General features: G+C 47.4%; 1 protein-coding gene across 2 annotated transcripts in view; it reads left to right on the top strand.

Moving 5' to 3' along the window:
• Positions 1-213: 213 nt before the first annotated feature.
• Positions 214-22058, top strand: part of LOC124522779 (zinc finger protein 154-like) — a 33101-nt gene continuing 11256 nt past the window's right edge. Inside the window, exons 1-3 of one of the 2 annotated variants that reach the window (XM_047094398.1) lie at positions 214-442; positions 3333-3454; positions 4778-6962. In XM_047094398.1, coding sequence (XP_046950354.1) covers positions 3421-3454; positions 4778-6165 — 1422 coding nt within the window. In that variant the 5' untranslated portion in view covers positions 214-442; positions 3333-3420 and the 3' untranslated portion in view covers positions 6166-6962. Of the gene's footprint in view, positions 443-3327; positions 3455-4777 lie in introns of those variants that run through there. The other variant, XM_047094397.1, reaches the window with a different exon arrangement.

Below are 22058 nucleotides of genomic sequence, written 5' to 3'. Positions count from 1 at the left end.
CCCTTCGCCCCTCCAAGCACACCTTGGTGGCTCTTTCCCTAAGAGGCCCTTGATCCGCGGCCTCGGAATTGTGGAGACTACTCTACCCAGAAAGCCCAGAGCCTAAGCGGCAGCGTCGTCTCCAATGAGAGCTTCAATACAGGAGACTTCCCGTGTAGCCCGTTCGGCGGGGCGGGACTTCCGGCTGTCGCTGAGGGCGGCCATGTTGGCGCTCTTAGTTTTGCTCACCTGGTAACAGGTTCCGGAGTTCCGCTTCCACAGTGACATAACGGGACCGAGAAGGTGCGAGGGGAGGCGCCAACCCTGCTGAACCGTTAGGGGTCGGGGTCGCCACGTCTCCCGGGCTGCCCCGACCCGAGACGGACAGGGACCGCCCGTCCGGGTGACCACCGCCCACCCACAGAGTCCGATGGCGGTGGCCGCGCCCAGGGACCCGGCTGAGGTAACCGCGCGGCCCCAGGGCCCTCCCCGCCCTCCCCCACCCAGACCCTCGAGGCCCGAACGCGGGGCGCCTGCTCGCGTCCCTGCGGCCCAGGTCCGGTGTCCGGGCCGGGGAAGCGCTCGCGGGCGGGGGCCCCGTGTCTCAGCGCCGGCGTGACGGGGTGCGGGAGCGGGCTGCAGGGGAGGGGCACGTGGTGAGGGGCGATGCAGAGCACGGAGGCACAGGGGCTGAACTGCCAGCCGAGTCGAGTCGTAGTCTTCAGGGCCGGCAAGAGTTCGGGGAGCCTTGATCCCTGGAACCCGCCGTGGCCTCCCGCGTCCACGGCTGGACACGCCCCCACTTCCCGGGGCTGCAGGGGCGTTTTTGGAACCGACACGAACAGGTGGGCGGGGCCCCAGTCCCTCATTGGCCCCGACCCCCACCCCCTTGTCCTGCATTGTTGTGTCCCCGGGACTCTTAGGTGCCATTCCGCAAGTTTGGGGTCTGGAGACCCTGGAGAAACCCCAGGCCCGTGCCAGGAGTTACATGAAGGTGTTTCCGTTTGTGGTAATCTGTGTGGGGACGGTTGTCCCAGGACCTGGTAGCGAGGTGTGCACACGCTGGAGTTAACACCCAACCGGAACTATTCAGGAAACGAGCGGTGCCTTTGTTTCGGTTGGGAACAAGGAGCAGGGGCACAGCAGTCAGGACCTGAACGACTGCCTGAGAAGTTGGGTGTCTCTTGTGGTGGGAATGGGAAACTTGGATGTGAGCAGGGACGTGACATTACCAAGGGCCTCATGGGATCCACCCCGCTATAGCATGAAGTGTAGACTGCGAGTTCAGGGAGGAGGCTACTGTCATAGTCTCGGTGAGGGTTACTGGACCAGGGCCCTGGCTTACAGGTCGTTGGAGTCGGGATGTGTGTTTTAAGAAGTGACAACTCTATTTTCTAATGTTTCACCCTGTCACGGGGTGAAACGAGGATTCAGGGATACTTCCAGGGTTTTGTTCACACGCACATGGGGATGAAGCTCAGTCAACGGAGATGAGGAAGTTGGTGGTTTGAGTGATGTGTGGGCAGCAGATGTTTTGGGAGCACTGAGTGGACGCATTAAGTAGGCAGCCAACACACAGCTCCGGAAATCTGGGGAGGGGTTCAGAAGGGAGACCTCTAAAAATATCGTGGCTGCTGTGTGGGCCCAGGCGAGTGAGCTGGGGGTCACATCTGCGAGGAGCAGTCTTCTGGTTATGCTGGTAAAGCGATTATGGTGCCAGGAAGAAGGGGGGAGAAAGGGAGTTCGGGCTCGATACTTGGGTGATGGTGTGACTTGAGAGATGAGGGATGTAATGGCCATGAAGGGAGAGTGTGTGGGGACAGGATGCGCGGGCAGGTGGCCACGGTTTCTGGCAGAACAGTAGACGCGAGAGGGATGCAGAGGCTGAGGAGTGACAAGAGCAAGAGGACGACAGTCAGGCCTGAGCCTGTGGAGCTTCTCCACTCTGCGAACTCTGCCAGGATGTGTGAGGACTTTGGTGCAGCCGGGGCGAGGGGGGAGGGCTCGTTCATGCTGGAGGGTAAGGTCGCCTGTGACCTGCTGACCTGGTCACCTGTGACAGACACTAGGTCCTGCCGGTCTGAGGCAGGGTGGCCTGCACAGAAGGATCTTGGGGCTGCCACCACCAGTGGAAACCACGACAGGTCTAGAGTGGCGTTGGATCCTGTTTGTCTCTACCGAGCACACTCTGGAAGCTGGTGCTCACTGTGGTGTGAGGCCAAGAGCGAAGACCCCTGCAATGCCCTATCTCTGTGTGTGCCACACAGCCTTCCGGGCCACACGGCCTTCTCCTCGAAGGAGCGTGTGCTGCTTAGCCCTTCGTGTGGGTTTCAGTTCCCTGCCAGCCCGTGGAGTGACTCAGACGGGCCGATCACGTCCTCTGACAAAGCAGGAGACACCCCACCCTCTCTATCCAATGAAGCCTGCATCCTCCGGCTCCTGGTTGTTCGCTCTTTTTTCTTTTTTTTAACTTTTTTTTTAACGTTTTTTAACGTTTTTTATTTATTTTTGAGACAGGGAGGGACAGAGCATGAACAGGGGAGGGTCAGAGAGAGGGAGACACAGAATCTGAAACAGGCTCCAGACTCTGAGCTGTCAGCACAGAGCCCGACGCGGGGCTCGAACTCAGGGACCGCGAGATCATGACCTGAGCCGAAGTCGGCCGCTCACCTGACTGAGCCACCCAGGCGCCCCATGTTCGCTCTTTCAGAACACAACAACCACACTCTCGGCCTTTCTGGGTGCAGTGTCCTCCTCTCCCAGGCGGTGAATACCTGTGGGTAATAAAGTGCTGTCCGTCTCCTCTGTATGGGGTCGGGTGCCGTGTGTTTAGTCATCCCATTACCCTAAGATGGGACGCCCGCCCTCACCAGTGGGATGAAGAGGAAGTGATTACAATACAAGTCACATATGGGGAGGCCGGAGACCTTTCTGCAGCGTGGGACAGTGAGGCGGTGTTGACCATAGGCATGTGGTTGTGAGATCGAGTTTCCAGAACTGTGTGTAGTTAGGGAGGGAATGTGCCTGATGGCCTGGGGACCTGGTACTGAGACTTATGTGACCGTGGCCGCCACAGAAGAATAGCCTGGCATGAGTGGGTGGATCCTCTGTGCCAGGTCCACAACTTGGATACGTACTTGTCCACGTGCCTCTTGTGTCGGCAGAACCCTGTGATCGGTGGGCCCATGAGGAGGGAAGAGCGCCTTGGCTCCCAGCACTGGGGCCTGGTTCCTCGTCTGAGTTGGGAGAATGGGGGAGGATGGGCATGGATTAGGGGTGGGTGGGGGAAGGGATTGTGGATCTTGGGAAAGGGGCTTTTTGTGGTTTCATCTGTCGCCATCATGCCAGGGCAGGGTGACCTTCGAAGACGTGGCCGTGTACTTCTCCGGGGAGGAATGGGGTCTCCTGGACGAGGCTCAGAGATGTCTGTACCAGGATGTGATGCTGGAGACCTTGGCCCATATAACCTCCTTGGGTAAGCCCCTCAAACCCACCCCTGTGCCCTGGGCTAGTCTCTGCCCTCCCCATGTCCCCAGCAGCAGTCTGTCTTTACTTTGGGACCACGAGCACTGCTTCCTTCCCCAGTTCCCCGGGTGGGTGCTGTCGTAGGTAAGGCTGGGGTCTGTGCACTGCCCTCCTTCCTGGAGTGGGACCGGCTTTCCTGCTGACGTGCAGGGAAGAGGGTGGAGTCTCGCGGTGGACCTAACGGACACCAGCTTCACTACCCTCTTCCTGCCTGGGTGACTTCGTCCACGCGCAAGGCATCTGCATGCTCCAGGTCAGCTGCCTTCTCTAGCTGACGCTTCGCCGTGCCTGCCCGTGCCCGCGATTGCTTTCTCCGCCAGAGTTACTGCTTCTGCGGACCATGGGCTGTTCTCACGAGACCCCCTTCCAGAGTTGTCCGGGGACTCTTTAGTTCTCTTTCCCATAGGCTGTCATTCGCTGGGCTGTTCTAGGCTGCCGGTGGCCACTCATCTGTCCGCTCCTTCTCCTTAGTACCTGTATCACGAAGGTGCCATATCCTTGCTCGTGGTGGGAGTGGGGCTGGATCGGGGAGCCTGTAGTGGTTCACAGTAGGTCCGGTGACCCACCCAGAGGATGGCTCAGAGGCAGCCAGGCCCTGCAGAGTGGCACCTGGAGGAAGACGACGTCAGTGTTGGGTTCAGATTGCCCCCAAAGCCTATTCTCTTTGACTAGTACTTTGAAGCCAGTGGCCGTACTTCATTTCTGTCCTTCCTTGCCCTTTTATGGCGCTTTGCCGAATGTCATCCCTGTTACTTGTCAGTTCTACTCTACCTTCCGGCCCGGGGTGAGCGTCACAGCTCTGGGCTCCATATGGCACCGGTTTTTCTCACCACTCCACCTGCAGCACTCTGCACAGTGGCCGCTGTGTATTCTGTCATGAGGTGTGGCCGTGTCCTTAAGCCGTCCCTGAACACCACCTGCCCTGTCACAGTCCTGTTTCCTTGAGCCTTGACACACCCTTCTGCACGGCATTCGTGTCACCACGATAAGTTCCTTTGGAAAGCTGTTTGCAGAGGACTGAATTGTAGACCTTTTGCCTCCTCTCTGTCCCGCCGCATGCTTGGCCTTCATCTCGGAAGGCCTCTCTCATGCAGTGTTCTTTGTACCCCACTACTGCTAAGCAGCCCCATCCTCAACCTCAGCCAACTCTGTGGTCCTGCAGACAGGCCCGTGCACGGGTTCCCCGGTTTGTTGGCCACACATTTGTAGCTCGTGTACTAGCCTCCCTCCCGTCAAAGTCAGCCCGCGCTTCACCAGCATTTCCTGCTTTCAGGCTGCTGGCATGGAGCAGGGGACGAGGAGGCACCCGAGCAGAGCGTGTCTGTACAAGGAGTGTCACGGGGCAGGACTTCCAAGGCGGCTGTGTCCTCCCAGAAGGCCCCCCCTCGTGAGGTGTGTGTCCCGGACTTGAGGGAACTTTTACGTTCGACCGAGCACCACGCGACACCTGGTGGACAGAAACTGCACAAGATGGGGGCGTGTGACAAGCAGGTGTATCTCGACACAGACCTTGCGCACCAGCAGCAGCGCACTGGAGAGAAATGCTTCGGGAGCAACAGGGGCGGAGCCTCTTCTTGGAAGGACTACACATTCTGTGTGTCCGGGAAGCCCTTTTCCTGTGGCGAGGTTGTGAGGGACTTGTTGGCGAGCTCGAGATTCCTCCAGGATCGGGCCACACACACCAGGGAGAAGTCAGACAGGAGAGCTGAGTGCGGGGCGGCCTCTCACGGAAGGAGAACTCCGTGCACCTCGGGAGAGGGCGCCAAGGACCTCACTTGCAGACACACCCTTGTTCGTCACCAGAGACACCTCAGCAGAGAGAGATGCTTCATGTGCAGTGAATGTGGGAAATCTTTTAGCAAAAGCTACAGCCTCAGTGACCACTGGAGAGTGCACACTGGGGAAAAGCCTTATGAGTGTGGGCAATGTGGGAAGTCCTTTAGGCAAAGCTCCAGCCTCATTCAACACCGGAGGGTTCACACTGGAGCAAGGCCTCACGAGTGTGACGAATGTGGGAAATTATTTAGCAACAAGTCCAACCTCATTAAACATCGGAGAATTCACACTGGAGAACGGCCGTACGAGTGCAGCGAATGCGGGAAGTCCTTCAGCGAGAGCTCTGCGCTCCTTCAACACCGGAGTGTGCACACTGGAGAGAGGCCTTATGAGTGCAGCGAATGCGGGAAGTTCTTTACCTACCACTCCAGCCTCATAAAACACCAGAGAGTTCACTCAGGATCAAGGCCCTACGAGTGCAGCGAATGTGGAAAATCCTTTACTCAGAATTCCAGCCTCATCGAACACCGAAGAGTCCACAGCGGAGAAAGGCCTTATAAGTGCAGCGAATGTGAGAAATCCTTTAGCCAAAGCTCTGCGCTTCTTCAACATCGGAGGGTTCACACTGGAGAGAGGCCTTATGAGTGCAGCGAATGTGGGAAATTCTTTACTTACAGTTCCAGTCTCCTAAAACACCAGAGAGTACACACTGGATCGAGGCCTTACGAGTGCGTTGAATGTGGAAAATCCTTTACTCAGAACTCTAGCCTCATTAAACACAGGAGAGTTCACACTGGAGAAAGGCCTTATGAGTGCAGCGAATGTGGGAAGTCCTTTAGCCATAGCTCCAGCCTCATTAAGCACCGGAAAGTGCACACCGGGTAAGGGCTTGAGGAGTACGGTGAATTTGGGAAATGTTTACCCGTGTCTTCCATTTCAGTGACCGTTCAAATATTCACACCAGGAAAAAGGCTTTATGAGTTTTGAAGGTGGGAAATATTAACGTCCGTGTCCAAGCTCCTAAAACACCACAATGTCACATCAGAAGAAGGCTCGGGAATGTGGCCGACGGGAGAAGGGGCTGACTGAAGTCTAGCCTCGGTGCACTCCAGAGAACTCACACTGAAGAATGGCCTTAGAAATGCAGTGACTGTGAGAAAGCCTTCAGCCAAAGGACTTACCTCATCGGAGATGACAAATTTCAAATGGAAGACCTACCTGAAATGTGCAGGTATACAGCATTTAGGTGTTCAGTGTGACAGCGCTGGAGGAGAGCCTTTCGGAAGGTGCCATTTGCCTGTGTTGAACCTCATACATCTTAATATCCACAGAAACCCCAGGGATGTGGCAGCTGCAGTGCACTTTGTGAACCTGCCCAGGGCCATGCTCCAGTGTCAGGGCAGGTCCCAGATGACCATGAACAGCCCCAGTATTGCTCCTTCCCCACTTTTCCTCCCTGAGGAGGTAGGGCATGGATCTCACCCAGTTTTGGCCTAGAGGACTGTTGGTGCATTGAAAAGGTGGACTGCATGTCTCAGGGCTGTTATTGTCCTCGTGACTCTAGAGATGGAAATCCCAGCCTCCCAAGTCACCAACCCAGCAGTCACCCTCCCATTGCTCTTGTTTGTACCATAATAAAGGTCTTACTGTTTAAGTCACTGTTAATCGTGGGGATTCCATTCACTGTGTGCGTGCATGAAGTTAACTGTGTTTGCTAGCATGAGCATGTGAACAGATTCGTGTGCCTTAGAAGGGACAGTGTGACGGCAGAAGGTAGCTCTCCAGTCAGAGTTTAGTTTGTATGGCTGCTTGAAGACTTTAAGGGAAGGCTGAAAGGCTCTGTGATCCTCATTTATAGTTGGATGCCAGGATATTTTGTAGGGTCAGAGTTTCAACCCGAAGAGCGGCAGTTGTTGGCCGTTAGGACAACCTTCAGGGCTTCTAAGCAACATAAAGTTGTTGTCTTGTTCACAAGGGATATTGATGGTATAGTGAGTGCCCGGTGCTCTTGAAGGAAACCTATTCCCCAGGCCTGGCAGCACAGCCACAGGTCTTGACGTCCTGAATTCCGTAGGTAGCATCACTGGTTTTAAGACTATAAGGGCCATGGGCATGATCACTGGACACAAATTGGATTAATAGAGAGTGCAGGAGACCAACAAACTGGAGTGATCCTCTCTGAAAAGGGCATCCACAGTATTTAGGCACTATGACCTTGAAGGATGAGCAGGTACAGAAAATCTCAGGACCTCCAGAAGGGTCTGTCTTGTGTAGCTGAGGGCCTGTCAGAAAAAAGAATCTCAAGGTTTTGTGGATTCCTGTGTCCCCTCTGGGCTGTTCACCAAAGTCTGTTATAGATGGCAGCAAAATGAGGACAGAGACAGGAGAGAACTCTTAGTTCAACAGTGAGGCCTTTTTGACCCAGCCAGTGTCTTTGTTGAATGACACGGAAACACCTTCATTGCTCACCTAATTTTCCTGCCGCTGACACCTATGTCTTCTGATGAGGACACACATGGTGGAGTCAGTATGGTGGCCCAACATGATATCTGAAGTGTAGGCCATCCAGACGTTTTTTTTCTTTTCTTTCCTCTACTTTATTTTTTTAATTTTATTTTTATTTTTAAAAATTGACATCCAAATTAGGTAGCACATAGTGCAACAATGATTTCAGGAGTAGATTCCTTAGTGCCCCTTACCCATCTAACCCATCCCCTTTCCCACAACCTCTCCATTTGTTGTTTCCAGCAACCCTCCATTTGTTCTCCATATTTAGGAGTCTCTTGTTTTGCCCCCTCCCTGTTTTTATATTATTTTTGTTTCCCTTCCCTTATGTTCATGTGTTTTGTCTCTTAAAGTTCTCATATGAGTGAACTCATATGATTTTTGTCTTTCTCTGACTAATTTCACTTAGCATAATACCCTCCAGTTTCATCCACGTAGTTGCAAATGGCAAGATTTCATTCCTTTTGATTGCCAAGTAATACTCCATTGTATATATACACCACATCTTCTTTATCCATTCATCCATCGATGGGCATTTGGGCTCTTTCCATACTTTGGCTATTGTTGATAGTGATGCTATAAACCATGGGGTGTATGTGCCCCTTCGAAACAGCACACCTGTATCCCGTGGATAAATGCCTAGTAGGGCCATTGCTGGGTCATAGGGTAGTTCTATTTTTATTTTTTTGAGGAACCTCCATACTGTTTTCCAGAGTGGCTGCACCCGTTTGCATTCCCACCAGCAGCGCAAAAGAGATCTTCTTTCTCTGCATCCTCGCCAACATCTGTCATTGCCTGAGTTGTTAATGTTAGCCATTCTGACCGGTGTGAGGTGGTATCTCATGGTGGTTTTGCTTTGTACTTCCCTGATGATGAGTGATGTTGAGCATTTTTTCATGTGTCGGTTGGCCATCTGGATGTCTTCCTTGGAGAAGTGTCTATTCATGTCTTTTGCCCATTTCTTCCCTGGATTATTTGTTTTTGGGTGTTGAGTTTGATAAGTTCTTTGTAGATTTTGGATACTAACCCTTTATCTGATATGTCATTTCCAAATATCTTCTCCCATTCTGTCAGTTGCCTTTCAGTTTTGCTGACTGTTTCCTTCACTGTGCAGAAGCTTTTTATTTTCATGAGGTCCCAGTAGTTCATGGCAATCCAGACTTTTAATGTGAACCTTATTGTTAAAGCTTCAGTCAGGTACAAATGACATGCAGTTTCCATCATTAAATTATGCAGTTTGATGTTTTGACATTCATGTAACCCATGAAGCCATCGATCATGACCATAAACCTTCCCACACCCCCATATTTATTTGTGTTCCCTGATAATCCATCCTCGAGGCAGCCATTGACTTGTCATTATAATAGATGAGTTTGCATTTTCTAGAATTTGTATGATTGAAGTCTTAGAGTCTTTAGTCCATTTCCTCGGGTGCCCTCATGTGGCACTTATTTTGGAATTCATCAGTGGTGCCTGTACGAGCAGTCCATTTTTATATCGCTGAGAAGAGTGTCCTATCGATACGACGCTATTTACTTATTTATTCCTGTTAATGGATATTTGTTTCCAGGTTCAGCTGCTGCAAGTAAAAATGCTGCAGAAATTGGATACAGTTCTTCGTACTGACAGGGTCCTCTCTGTTGTGTTAATCCTGGAGTCAGCGTGTGGGTGAATGTAGGGCCTCTAAGGAACCCCAGATTGTCATCTAAAATGATCCTCTTGTATTCCCACTAGCAGTGTATGAGAGTTCCATTTCTCTGGTATCTCTGCTAGGAGTGGGTACGGTTAGTCTTTTTAAATGTGAACCCAGTTGGTACACGTGTAGCAGTATCCTCACCGTGGTATAGGTACGTTTCCCTCGTGTTGCATGATGTTGAGCAAAGCTCTTGGACTCAAAATACAAAATACGGGAGAAGGCTGGGCATGGAGTCAAAAAGCCGCATCTACACTGTAGCAAATTCGAATAGACAAAAGGCCGAGCACTTTATCAAGTGAACAATAAAAGCTAACAAATGGTCGTGGTACATATAGGTTAGAAGCCTTGCAGATTTACCTAATACTTGCCTAAGGCTAAATTTTCCATCCTGATTGGAACCAATCTGCATTAAATAAGGAGCACAACTGACAAAACCCAGCACTTAAAATGATATATCATAGGTTCAAATATTTTGATTGTGTGTAATAAAGTTTTTGGAGTCATACAAGAGCGTTTCCATCTTAGAAACACATTCTGAAGGGATTAGGTGAGTAACGACATCACGTCTGGGATCAAATTTAAACTCCTAAGTGGATGGGGGTAGATGAGTGAAGAATGACCATAAAATGATAGCCTTCTCCGTTTGGGGAATATATTTGGAAATGCCATTATAATGGGTAGAATATGTCACGTTATGAGTAATATCATATGGTGAGGAGGATAAACTCAAAAGGACAGAAGGAAGCATTTAATTTTTATTTTAATACCGTAAGCATGAAAAGGACAAAACATACGTTCTAGATATGAGCAGTTGAGGACAGTTATGCCTGAATTAAATTGTTTAAAAGATATTTAAAATGTAAAACTTTCTTGTCTTTTTAAGTAGCCATTATTAATGTGTCTGTTATTCCATTTTATTTGACCTAGTAGACAAATCCTACAAAGATTGAGATAGCCCTTTGTAGCTTTAAAGAAACAATTGGTATTACCACAGAAAGAGGGAACGCAAAAAAGCCTTGAAAAAAACACAAGGCCCACTTCCTTCCTTTGCAGATAATTAAATTAGGGCCCAAGAAGCGGAAGTGACTTGCAGGATGGGAAGTAAAATCCAGGGCTACTAACTCTCACTTCAGTGTTTTGTTTCATGTTTACTTGTTTTGTTTTTAATTTAAAAACTTTAGGGGCACCTGGGTGGCTCAGTCAGTTAACTGTCTGACTCTTGATTTCGGCTCCAGTCATGACCTCACTGTCGTGAGACTGAGCCTTGCCTCCGGCTCCGTGCTCGGGGTGGAGCCTGCTTAAGATTCTCTCCCTCTGTCCCTCTCCCCTGCTCACGTGCTCTTTCTCTCAAAATAAGTAAATGCAAACACATAACTGTATTTTTGCTGGTGCCTGGCTGGCTCAGTTGGAAGAGCACGTGACTAGATTTCAGGTTCCTGTATTTGAGCCTCACACTGAGTGTAGAGATTACTTAAAAACATAAGTAACTTCCAAATAGCTTTAATTTGTTTAGAGGGCTTCTAGGTTTATAGGAAAATTAGGAGGAGGGTAGGCACCTCCCGCGTATCCCCTGCCCCCACACACACGCAGCGCCTTTCCTCCATTATCAAGGTCCCCCACCAGAGTGATACATTTGTTATCTTTGATTATCATTATCACCCAGAGTCCATTGTGCATATGAGGGTTCACTCTTGGTGTGTACATTGGAGTCTGAACAACTCGTAATATATAACACAGTATCACATAGAATATTTTCACTGCCCTAAAAATTCTCTGATTCCTTCTATCCATCCCTCTCTTGCTCACACATTGCCCAGGAACCACTGATCCTTTATTCTGTCAATAATGTTGCCCTTTTCACAATGCCATATAGCTGGAATCCTACAGTATGAATCCTCTTTAATTATTTTTAATGTTTTTTAAATTTATTTTTGAGAGAGAGAGAGAGAGCGCGTGTGCGTGAACGGGGGAGGGGCAGAAAGAGAGTGAGACACAGAGTCTGAAGCAGGCTCCAGGCTCTGAGCTGTCAGCACGGAGCCTCACAGTGGGGCTTGAACCCACGAACTGTGAGATCATGACCTGAGCTGAAATCAGACTCTCCATCAACTCAGCCACCCAGGCGCCCCCAGTATGAAGCCTCTTCAGATGTCTGTTTTCACTTACGCACTTAATATGCACTTTAAGATCCCTCCATGTCTTTTCATGGCATGATAGTTTATTGCTTTTCATAACTAGATAATATCCTTGTCTGCACATATCAGTGTGATCCATTCACCCACTAAGGAGACATCTTGATTGCTTCCAAGTTTTGGCAATTTTGAATAAGATGCTAGAAACCATTACTGGCAGATATTTGAGTGGCCCTGTTTTCTTTTTTTTTTTTCTTTAATTTATTTAAATGTTTATTTATTTTTGAGACCGAGAAAGACAGAGCGTGAACGGGGGAGGGGCAGAGAGAGAGGGAGACACAGAATCCGAAGCAGCTCCAGGCTCTGAGCTGTCAGCACAGAGCCCCACATGGGGCCCGAACTCACGGACTGCGAGATCATGACCTGAGCTGAAGTCGGAAGCTCAACCAACTGAGCTACCCAGGCGCCCCGAGTGGTCCTGTTCTCAACTCCATTGGGTAAATACGAAGGAGCACAGTTGCCAGGTTGTATGGGAAGAGTAACTTTAGTTCTGAAAGAAACCGCCCAAGTGTCTTACAAAGTGGCTGTGCTGTTGTCACCAGCAAGGAATGAGAGTTCATGGTGTCCCCTATCCTCACCGGCATGTGCTGTCATCAGCATTCCCGTTCCTCACTCTAACAGGTGTGTGGTGGCATCCCGGTGAGGATTTTTGCATCTGTCTTCATGAGAGCCTGGGTCTGTAGTTTTCTTCGTTGTCACAGCTTTGTTTGGTTTGGGTACTGGGGAAATGCTAGCCTCTGAGGAGTTGGGGCTCATTCCCTCTGCCTCTCCCTCTGAAGAGATTGTAGAGAATTGGTACAATTTCTTCTTTAAATACTGAGGAGAGAGCATCAGTGAAGCCATTTTAGGGTGCTACGTTCTGTTTTGGAAAAAATTCCAAAAGGAGACTGATTCAGTTTCAAGACTGATGCAATTTGGATTCAATTGAAATTCTTGATTCAGTTTCTTCTGTCCTGTATCTCTTTGTTCTATTATTCCTGGAACTGGTAATTGACAGCTTCTGTGGTTGTCCTACAGCTGTGTCATCTGTTTTCTCTTCCAGGCTTTTCTGTTTGTTTTTTCCCAGTTTTGGACGTTTTTCTGAGATATCTTCAAGTCAGATTCTTGGTTAGCTACGTGCAGTCTACTGATAAGCCCACCAGAGCATTCTTCATTTCTGTTACACTTTTGATCTCTAGTATTTGTTTTTGGGGGTGGGGGTGGGAGGGTTGTTCGTTTGGAATTTCCATCTCAGTTTACATAACCCTTCTGTTCTTGCATGCTGTCTAATTTATCCAGTACAGCCCTTAGCATCTTAATCACAATTGTTTTAAACTCCTAGTCTCCTGGGGCGCCTGGGTGGCTCAGTCGGTTAAGTGTCCGACTTCGGCTCAGGTCATGATCTCGCGGTTTGTGAGTTCGGGCCCCGCGTCGGGCTCTGCGCTGACAGCTCAGAGCCTGGAGCCTGCTTCGGATTCTGTGTGTCCCTCTCTCTCTGCCCCTCCCCTGCTCATGCTCTGTCTCTCTGTCTCAACAACAACAACAACAACATTAAATTCCTAGTCTCCCACTTCCACATCCCTGTCTAGTGTGAGCCTGGTTCGAAGGCTTGCTTGGTCTCTGCAGACTTTTTACATTCATCACGCCTTGTGATATTGTCTTGAGGTCTATATGTGAAGTACTCCATGAACGGGACTGGTGTAGACAGGAGCGGCGTTAGTGTGGGGAGAAGGGGACTGTTACGTCGTCTGTGACTAGGGGTCTGTTTGGTTTTGTGTTGTTTTATGCCTGGAACAGTGTTGTGATTTGTTTGGCACAGAAATTTCCTCTTTAACCTTTGAGTTCCTTATGAGTGGATCATCACAGTTTCTGAGATTAAGAGGTTTTGTTTGTAGGTTAAAGATTCATTTTATTATTTTTAAAAAATGTTTAATGTTTATTTATTTTTGAGAAACAGAGAGACACAGCATGAGCATGGAACGAGCAGAGAGAGCGGAGGACACAGATTTAGAAGCAGTCTCCTGGCTCTGAGCTGTCAGCCCAGAGCCTGACTTGGGGCTCAAACTCACAAGCTATGAGATACTGACCTGAGCTGAAGTCGGAAGCTTAACTACTGAGCCACCCAAGTGCCCCAAAGATTTATTTTCTTTTATGGAATGAATTACTGACATAAAATAGAGGTCTCAATCATATAGTGAGTTTGTGCTTCCGCACTGTGCCTTGTCAGTGTCCCCCCACACCTTGGCTGGGACAGGATGGATCGAGTGGCCTGGAGGTAGGTATATTTCCCTTCCCTCTGTTCACCTAGGCTCTGGTACATCCTGAGCAACTTAGGCTCTGCTCAAATAGTGTGCATATTGGTTTGGTATGATTGAGAGCCATTCGTTGATGACGAAAATGAATCTGTTTTTAGAAGTAACGTGTTTTGACAAAAGAATGAGGTTACTTGCATCAAGACATCATCAACTCATCTCTTCTCACCAATAACAACTCAGTAGCCCAGGTGCTGAGGGTTCCTGCCAGGACTTCGCAATAAAAACATAGGAAGGAGCAAATATGGCTAAGGGCCATTTAGACCAAAACTCCTGAGAGTTGGAGAAGACCATCCCAGAGTGCTGGGTTGGGCAAGGCTAACTGCTCACCTGAATAGCTCTCCAAAGACCTTAGGGCATTAGCTCCTGCCATAGTAAAGGCCACTCTTTTACACCAGTGGGGAAGACCACAGTGGCCCTGGAAGGAGATCCGCTAGCCCATCAACACTGGCATCATCGTTCCCTAGCAACATGTTCTAGGAACAGGGGACTTCCCTTTGCGCTGGCGGCTGGACATCAGCTATGGGTTTGCCGTCTCTCCATAGAACTAACTCAGAACAAGTTTTGCCTCCACTCCGTGTGGACGTTACTCCTTTCATCTCCTTCTGCCTGCTACAATAGTGTGATTAATTGACTATTGATTTGGATATGTTATTTTCTTCCTTGGCTTATTAAGAGATTACCTCGTATGTCACTAGCTTGTGAAATTCCCACCGTGAACCTCTGTTAAATAAAGACAAATTTAGTCTCGGAGCATTAATTTGCCTCAAATCAAAACAAACAGTTTTTTCTGCAAGCAGACTTTGCAGAGAACCATGCTTTGGCATATTTGAAAATGGTTTCTTTGGGGGAATCTGGCTGGCTTCGTCAGTAGAGCACGTGGCTCTCGATCTCAGGCTCATGAGCTCAAGCCCACCTGGGACACAGGGCTTACTTAAAAAAGCAAACAAACAAACAAACAAACAAACAAAGAAAACAGGTAACATTCAAAGAAAAAGAAGAAGAAAATGGTTTCTTTTCCTTTCTGCTGTTGGAGCACAGGATCTTCTCCTGTCACAGAAGATCACAGAACATCACGGGATGCTCACTGCGAGAATCAGGTAGAACTCTACAAGTGTGTGGGAGCTCTCCACAGGGCTGGGTTCCCCAGGAAGTTTTCTCTCTCAGGCTCGTTTCCACTGAGACTCCAGCAATTGGGCAAGTACATTTCAGTCTCCCTATCCCTGCACGGGCTCCCACTGATTCCACATGTGCATTTCTGCTTCAGTATATTGTGATCTCTGTATCTGCTGGTCTCAACCGGGGCACAGCAGTTTTCCCTGTGACCACAGTTATTTTTGGAATCCAAGAAGAGTTGTTCAGCTTTTTCCTTGTTAGGATGGAGAGGCGACTTCCAGTTTCTTACACGCTAGGCCAGATCCACAAGTACCCTGTTACCCTTTTGATTTCTTCCTTCTGAAAAGATAAAATTACCGACACAATGGCACTGCTATGGGTTTGAATCTTTGTGTTCCCCCAAATTTCATATGCTGAAATCCTACATCATAGAAAGGTGATGGTCTTAGGGGGTGAGGCCTTTGGGAGGTGCTTAAGTCATGAGGGTGGAGCCCTCCTGAATGGGATCAGTGCTCTATGGGAGGCTGCAGAGAGACCCATGGCCCCTTCCACCATGTTGAGGACGCACAAAACGTCAGCACCCCAAGGAGAGCCCTGGCCCCACCATGCTGGCACCGTGGTCTCCAACATCCAGTCTCCAAGACTGTGAGAAATAAATTATGTTGTGTATAAGCTACCCCGTCTGTGAAAATTTCTTACAGCAGTCTGAACAGACCAAGCCGCATTTTATCATTTCTTCTGGCGATATGCAACCATACACCAAACAGGAAAACACTGTGTAATGAAGCAAAATGAAGCTTCCCCAGTCTTCCACCATTACTTATCATTTCATAGCCCTTTTTGTATGATCTGTCCTCACATACACCGGTATGTTACTTAGACATTACACTTAATGCAGAAGAACTCATGGAGGATGTATTTTCAACAGGTTCATAGTCCCAACAGCCATCAGACAACACATTTTTTAAAATCTGGCAAATATGTTCTTGGGGCGCCTGGGTGGGTCAGTCAGTTAAGCGTCTGACTTTGGCTCAGGTCGTGATCTCACAGTTCATGAGTTCAAGCCCCACATCGGGCTCTGTGCTGACAGCTCGGAGCCAGAGCCTGCTTCGGATTCTGTGTGTGTGTCTCTCTCTCCCTGCCCCTCCCCCGCTCACACTCTGTCTCTCTCTCTCTGTCTCTCTCAAAAATAAATAAAACATTTTAAAAAATCTGACATATTCCTAATGGTCAATTTCCTCAATTGCGTCACAAATATTGTTACTTAAGCCATATTTATTGCAGCTAGGACCCAGAACGTATCCTGATGCCCTACAGTCGCTCTCTCAAAAGTTATGTTAACCCACAGGTCCCACTTGCCTTCTTATTAATTGTTGAAGTTGCTGAGGGGTTTGTTCATTAGAGTTTGCCATCTCCTGGGTGCAGCCTAGTGAGTCTCTGACGCTGTCCAACCGGTCACACTGGCCCATAATCGTGCACACTAGCTAGATAGTGGTGACACAGGTGATGAGGCTTTTCTCCTGCAGGCATGTGTGATGGTGACTGGTGGGGACATACAACAATCTTCCCCCGCCTACAGATCCACTCCGCACTCGTATTTGATATGTGTATTCATCAACACTGCCAAGGAATTAATTCTGTCTCTATCTAGCTGAAGATTTTACCAGATCCCACAGGACTGTGCCTTTCAGATGCCAGTCTCAAATCCAGGTTGTCACCTGTGCTTCACAGTGACTGGCTGTAAATGAGCAGATCCCCTGACCCCTCCTCTTGCTGGATTGTCTTGCCAGGGTGGCTCACAGAACTCAGGGAAATATGTTTAGAGGCAGATGAAGAACATAGGGGGACCCAGAACGTATCCCGATGTCCTATAGTCGCTCTAGGGGGACTCATAGGGGAGGTGCAGTAGGGTCCCCAGTGCAGGAGCTTTTGTCCTCATGGATGGCTCCTCACGTCTCCTTTTCAAGAGTTTTTACAGATCTCTATGTCGAAAAGGATATATAGATCTTTTTTATCCTCCAGCACACTCTCCTGGAGATTGGTGGGTGGGGCTGCAAGTTCTATCCCTCTAATTCTCGTTTCTGATGACCATTCCCCATTCTGACTGTATTTAGGGCCCCCACCTCAACACAAGTCTTTAACATAAATTAAGGGGTGTTCACAAGTGGGCTCCGTTATGAATGACACAAGATAGTTCTATTACTAAGGAGATAACAAGTGTTGTAGGAGCTCTGTGCCAGGAACAGTGCGCAGGGAACCAAGACCAAATAGATTTCTTCATATACCACATTATTGAATAAGTATTAAACTGGAATGTGATGTGCACCACAAGAAATCAGCTTAAGAATTGGAAAGACATGTAGAAAAAATCTTACTCTGTTATAGCGACAAGCAGACAGAACCCCTCTGATCATTGCATGTTGTCATCACATGCATGTTTTCAAGATAAACAGTTCTGGTCCTCAAGTAAGGGCACTTGACAGCATCATTTGGCCCATAGTTTATCCCAACTTTGCCTTTGTAGTTTGAGTGACCGTGTATGTTAGTTTGTTGAGTTTATGCAGAGGAAAAACAAACTTTGTTTTATCTGTATGACAAGAAGTAGTTTTTGAAATGTAACAAGGCACCCACCAAGGTTAGGGTCCTCTTTTTTCCGGGAACTGAGAGATAGGCCAAATATCTCCCTTGATGTCTGCATTTCAAAATGACAGCTCTCAAGATCTTTCCTTTTTTTTTTTTTTTAAGTAGGCTCCATGCCCAAGGTGGGGCCCGAACTCATGACCCCAAGATATAGAGTTGCACGCTCTACTGACTGAGCCAGCCAGGAGCTCCAAGATCTTTCCATTTTAAAGAAATGGCTCCCACATGCTGAGGAAAGACAATCCTGGGGCTTTCTGTGTGTTCATTCCTTCATTCATTTATTTTTAACAGATTCTCAGAAATTCAAATCCCAAATAAAGTGTTTTGACTGACTAATCTAGTTTATTTGGTTTATTTGGTTTATAAGCATTGTCAAACAACTAATGATAAACCTCTTTAGATAATATTATGTGGGTAATATAACTGTAAGTGTTCAAGGAAATTATAGGCAATTCCTAAAGTTTTAATATGTCTTGGTACATTGTCATCACCTGACGTTCAAATTGTTAAAATGCTGTGTGTCACAAAAATAATCAAAATTTCTTATCAACTACATTATACCTGAGCTCTCATCAGGTCTTTAGCCATGTCCATTTTTTGCCTCGTGTCATTTACAGTTGTTGTTCTGACGCTCTTGCAAAATATGTTTCAGCTTCAAGGAGATTCAGGAAAAGGACTTTTGAGAAATACAGGTTTCTGGTAACCTTAAGATCATCAGACTAAACTATGAATTTCCAGAACTAATGAAAAAGCTACTTTTAAACAGAACAAAAAGTAACAGCATGGAACTTAATCAATTAAGGAAAATGATGATCTTTTTTAATGACTCTTGCTCAAAGCATTGCTGGTTCTCTAATGTTTGCTTTCCCAGATTTAAGGAAACTTTTTCTCTTAAGAGATCCACAACTTACAGAAATTTGTAATCAAATTAACATATTTATCTTTTCCTCCCTACCTGTAACCCTCCAGAATTCAGAAGCTCTCAGTGAGTATTCTTTCTTTTATGGCAATTATAAATTATTTGCGTAAGTTCAATGAGAATCTGTTCTTGTAACAAGACACCATTGGAAAGATTGGTTATATTACCAAGGCTTGGACTGGAATGTCAAAGCCTTGACTGGAATGTCAGTTTTTTAAGCTATTGTTTTTAAGTCATCTCTACAACCAATGTGGGGTTCGCACTCATAACCCCGAGATCAAGACTGGTGTGCTCTACTGACTGAACCAGCCAGGTGCTCCGGGAATGTCATCTTTAAGAGAGACACACATAGACTCAAGTATGACCAGACAGCTTTAAGAAACTCAGATTGGCCTTATGGAGCCAATGAATCTTCTTGGGAATGTTGGTCTGATACCTTGCTTATAGAATTCCTAACAGCCTTACCAGATGAGTAAAGAATGCCACTTCCTGGCAGATGCAGGGACCTCAAGAAATGTGGGTGACCTCAAGAAGAGAGGAATTCACCCAAATCTACAGGTATTGCAGGTGAATCTGATGGCAAATATTTGGCTTGGTTCTTGACTTTAGAAAGGCTATTAAAATTCCAATCTAAAATTCTTTACAAAAAGTTCCAGCAAAACAGATTTAAAAGAAGGAAGGAAGGGGAGCGCCTGGGTGGTTCAGTGGGTTGAGTATCTGACTCTTGATTTCGGCTCAGGTCATGATCTCACAGTTCGTGGGCTCGAGCCCCACATCAGGCTCTCTGCTGTTAGCTCAGAGCCCACTTCAGATCCTCTGTCCCCCTGTGTATCCTCCGCTCCCCTGCTCCTGCACTCTCTCTCTCTCAAAAATAAACATTTTTTAAAAACGAAAGAAAAAATTAAATTATTTACTTTGTTTTCAATGATGCACAAACTAAAGCATTAATCAAATTTGAGAGTAGAATGATGAAAAGAAGAACTGGCAGCCAAAGTGCAAGTGGGTCACCAGCCAGACGTTCCTTTCCAGGCACTGCAGGCTGTTTGATGGTCCAGTTAGTAACCCGGGGACAATTACTCCTTGGTGTGCTCCTCTGTGAAACACGGAATCAGTCACCACTCTCCCCACACTGTTCCATTATACCCACAGGGTTTTAATTTATAGGAGTGATGGGATGGTGACACACATAGCTTAATGCCTCTGTAAGAAGTTATAATTCTCAAGAGCAGGAGGGGCGCTTGGGTGGCTCAGTCGATTAAGCGTATGGCTGTTGATTTCAGCTCACGTCATTGTCTCAGGGCCATGAGTTCAAGCCCCACATTGGGCTCCGCGCTGGGCCTGAAGCCTACTTGAAAAAGAAATTCTCAAGAGCAGGAACATGCCATGCCACACATGGCCACATGGGGTAGCAACAGTGTTGGTCAAAAGGAACAAAGGCGTGAAGACAGAACATGGGCGCAAACCTCTCATTTGGTTTCCATGCGAAAGGCAAGGCAGGATACGGTGAATCACTTAGGATTGGCTAGTTTGAATAATTCTATCAGGCTTTGGGGCACAGGGGTAGTCCCTAATTGTCTGTTACCTGGCCTTGCGTTGATACAGAGCAAGGGAAGTATTGTGTGATGTTTGAGAGTTAGATAAAGGAAGTGGTTGGGGCTATGACTTTGGACTGGTTGGTTTGCATATGAAAGGCATGCTCCCGAACAGGTTGTTTCTCGTATCTCTAGGAATTAGCTATCCTTAGGAGAGGCAGTCTCTTCCAAGTGTGTAGGGCTCTTAAGTTGTCGACATTATAAAACACAGAAAATAAAAAGAACATGATTAATATAGATGTAGATGTATATCTTCCACATGATCTATCCAGTCCTATCCCTAAACCTTTCAATTTTGTCTTGTATATCATGCCAGACTAACTCAAGCATCTCAGCCTCCTTAACTATAGGCTACCACTGAATCCAAGCCAGTCAATCCAACAAGTAGGATATTAGAGTCACCTCCAGCTGCAAGAGGTAGCACACTAAATCCAGAATCTCTAGTAACTGCACCATATCAATGACTTTGGTCCAATCTGTTCATATATTCTCCCCCCCTTGGTCAAATAGTCCTAGAACCCATACCCACACTTGATCCCCAGGTTTCTGATAGTATATACTAGCAAAATATCACAATCCATCTTGGTCCATTATTTCCTCTTATTTCCCTGGATCGTGCTCAGTTGATACTAGTTTTAGGTTGTTGTGGTGAGTCTTGTAGAGATTTGGCATTCCTTTATAGGCATCTGCCCAGGTGATATTAACAGAGGAAGGCTAGTCTCTTCACACACCTGGTAAAAGAGACTCAGATTGACTTAGGGTTCCAAATTGTTGGTTTCTTTGCATCCAACCAGATGGCCCCGTTCCAAGAGTCAGAATCCCACTTTATCAATCAATGACCTAACTTTCACATGAGAAACATTGTGAAACTGTGTATTCAAAAGTCATTGTAATTCAGCAAGCCCTTAATTTAATACTTTGATTTTCAGCAATAGGAATGCTGCAGCTACAGAAATCGGGGCTTCTTTTCGGGCTACCCTAAAAATTTTCTCTTTCTCATATTGGGAATTGAGTTGAGAGATAATGGTCTTGAGCTTACCATTTTCTCTTTGTAAGCAATAACATGAACTTGAATCCTTCCCAGACCATAGTCTTTGTAGTTACGATCACTGCCTTAATACTCATTGCAGCACCCACTTGATCTCAAGGCATGTGCTGCAAGGCATGTGCTGCCTCTTCGTCATAATCAACACTAGGTAATGGATTCATGATGATGTCACTGCACACCACGGGTCATTAGCATCCCATTTCCTACTGGCTAGGTGTTCAGCACTTCATTCAAGCCCAAGGGCTTGGCCAAACCAACTCCCAAATTGCATCCTCATGGGTTTATCTACTAGGGCTACTGACAGAACCAATTCATTAATAGTTAGGATTCAATCAAGGGAAATAACCTCCACATTAATTTGAATAGGGAAAATTTAATAAAAGGATTATTAACCAAGACATTGGAGTATTGAGGAATTGCTAGGAAAAGTAAAGACAATCCTAAAAACACTGGAATAATTCAAAATAAAAATGCTCAACATCACTCATCATCAGGGAAATACAAATCAAAACCACAATTAGATACCACCTCACAGCTGTCAGAACGGCTAACATTAACAACACAGGTAATGAGAGATGCTGGTGAGGATGCAGAGAAAGAGGAACCTTTTTTTTTTTTAAACGTTTATTTATTTTTGAGAGAGAGCGAGCTGGGGAGGGGCAGAGAGAAAGGGAGACACAATCCGAAGCAGGCTCCAGGCTCTGAGCCATCAGCACAGAGCCCGAGGCAGGGCCCGAACTCATGAACTGCGAGATCATGACCTGAGCCAAAGTTGAATGCTT

This window comes from Lynx rufus, unplaced genomic scaffold (assembly GCF_022079265.1).
Source record: "Lynx rufus isolate CCGP_SWC_20201006 ecotype Redwood Valley unplaced genomic scaffold, mLynRuf1.p SCAF_39, whole genome shotgun sequence".
In the NCBI taxonomy this organism is placed as follows: Eukaryota; Metazoa; Chordata; class Mammalia; order Carnivora; family Felidae; genus Lynx; species Lynx rufus.
This window is presented reverse-complemented; position numbering and strand designations above follow the sequence as displayed.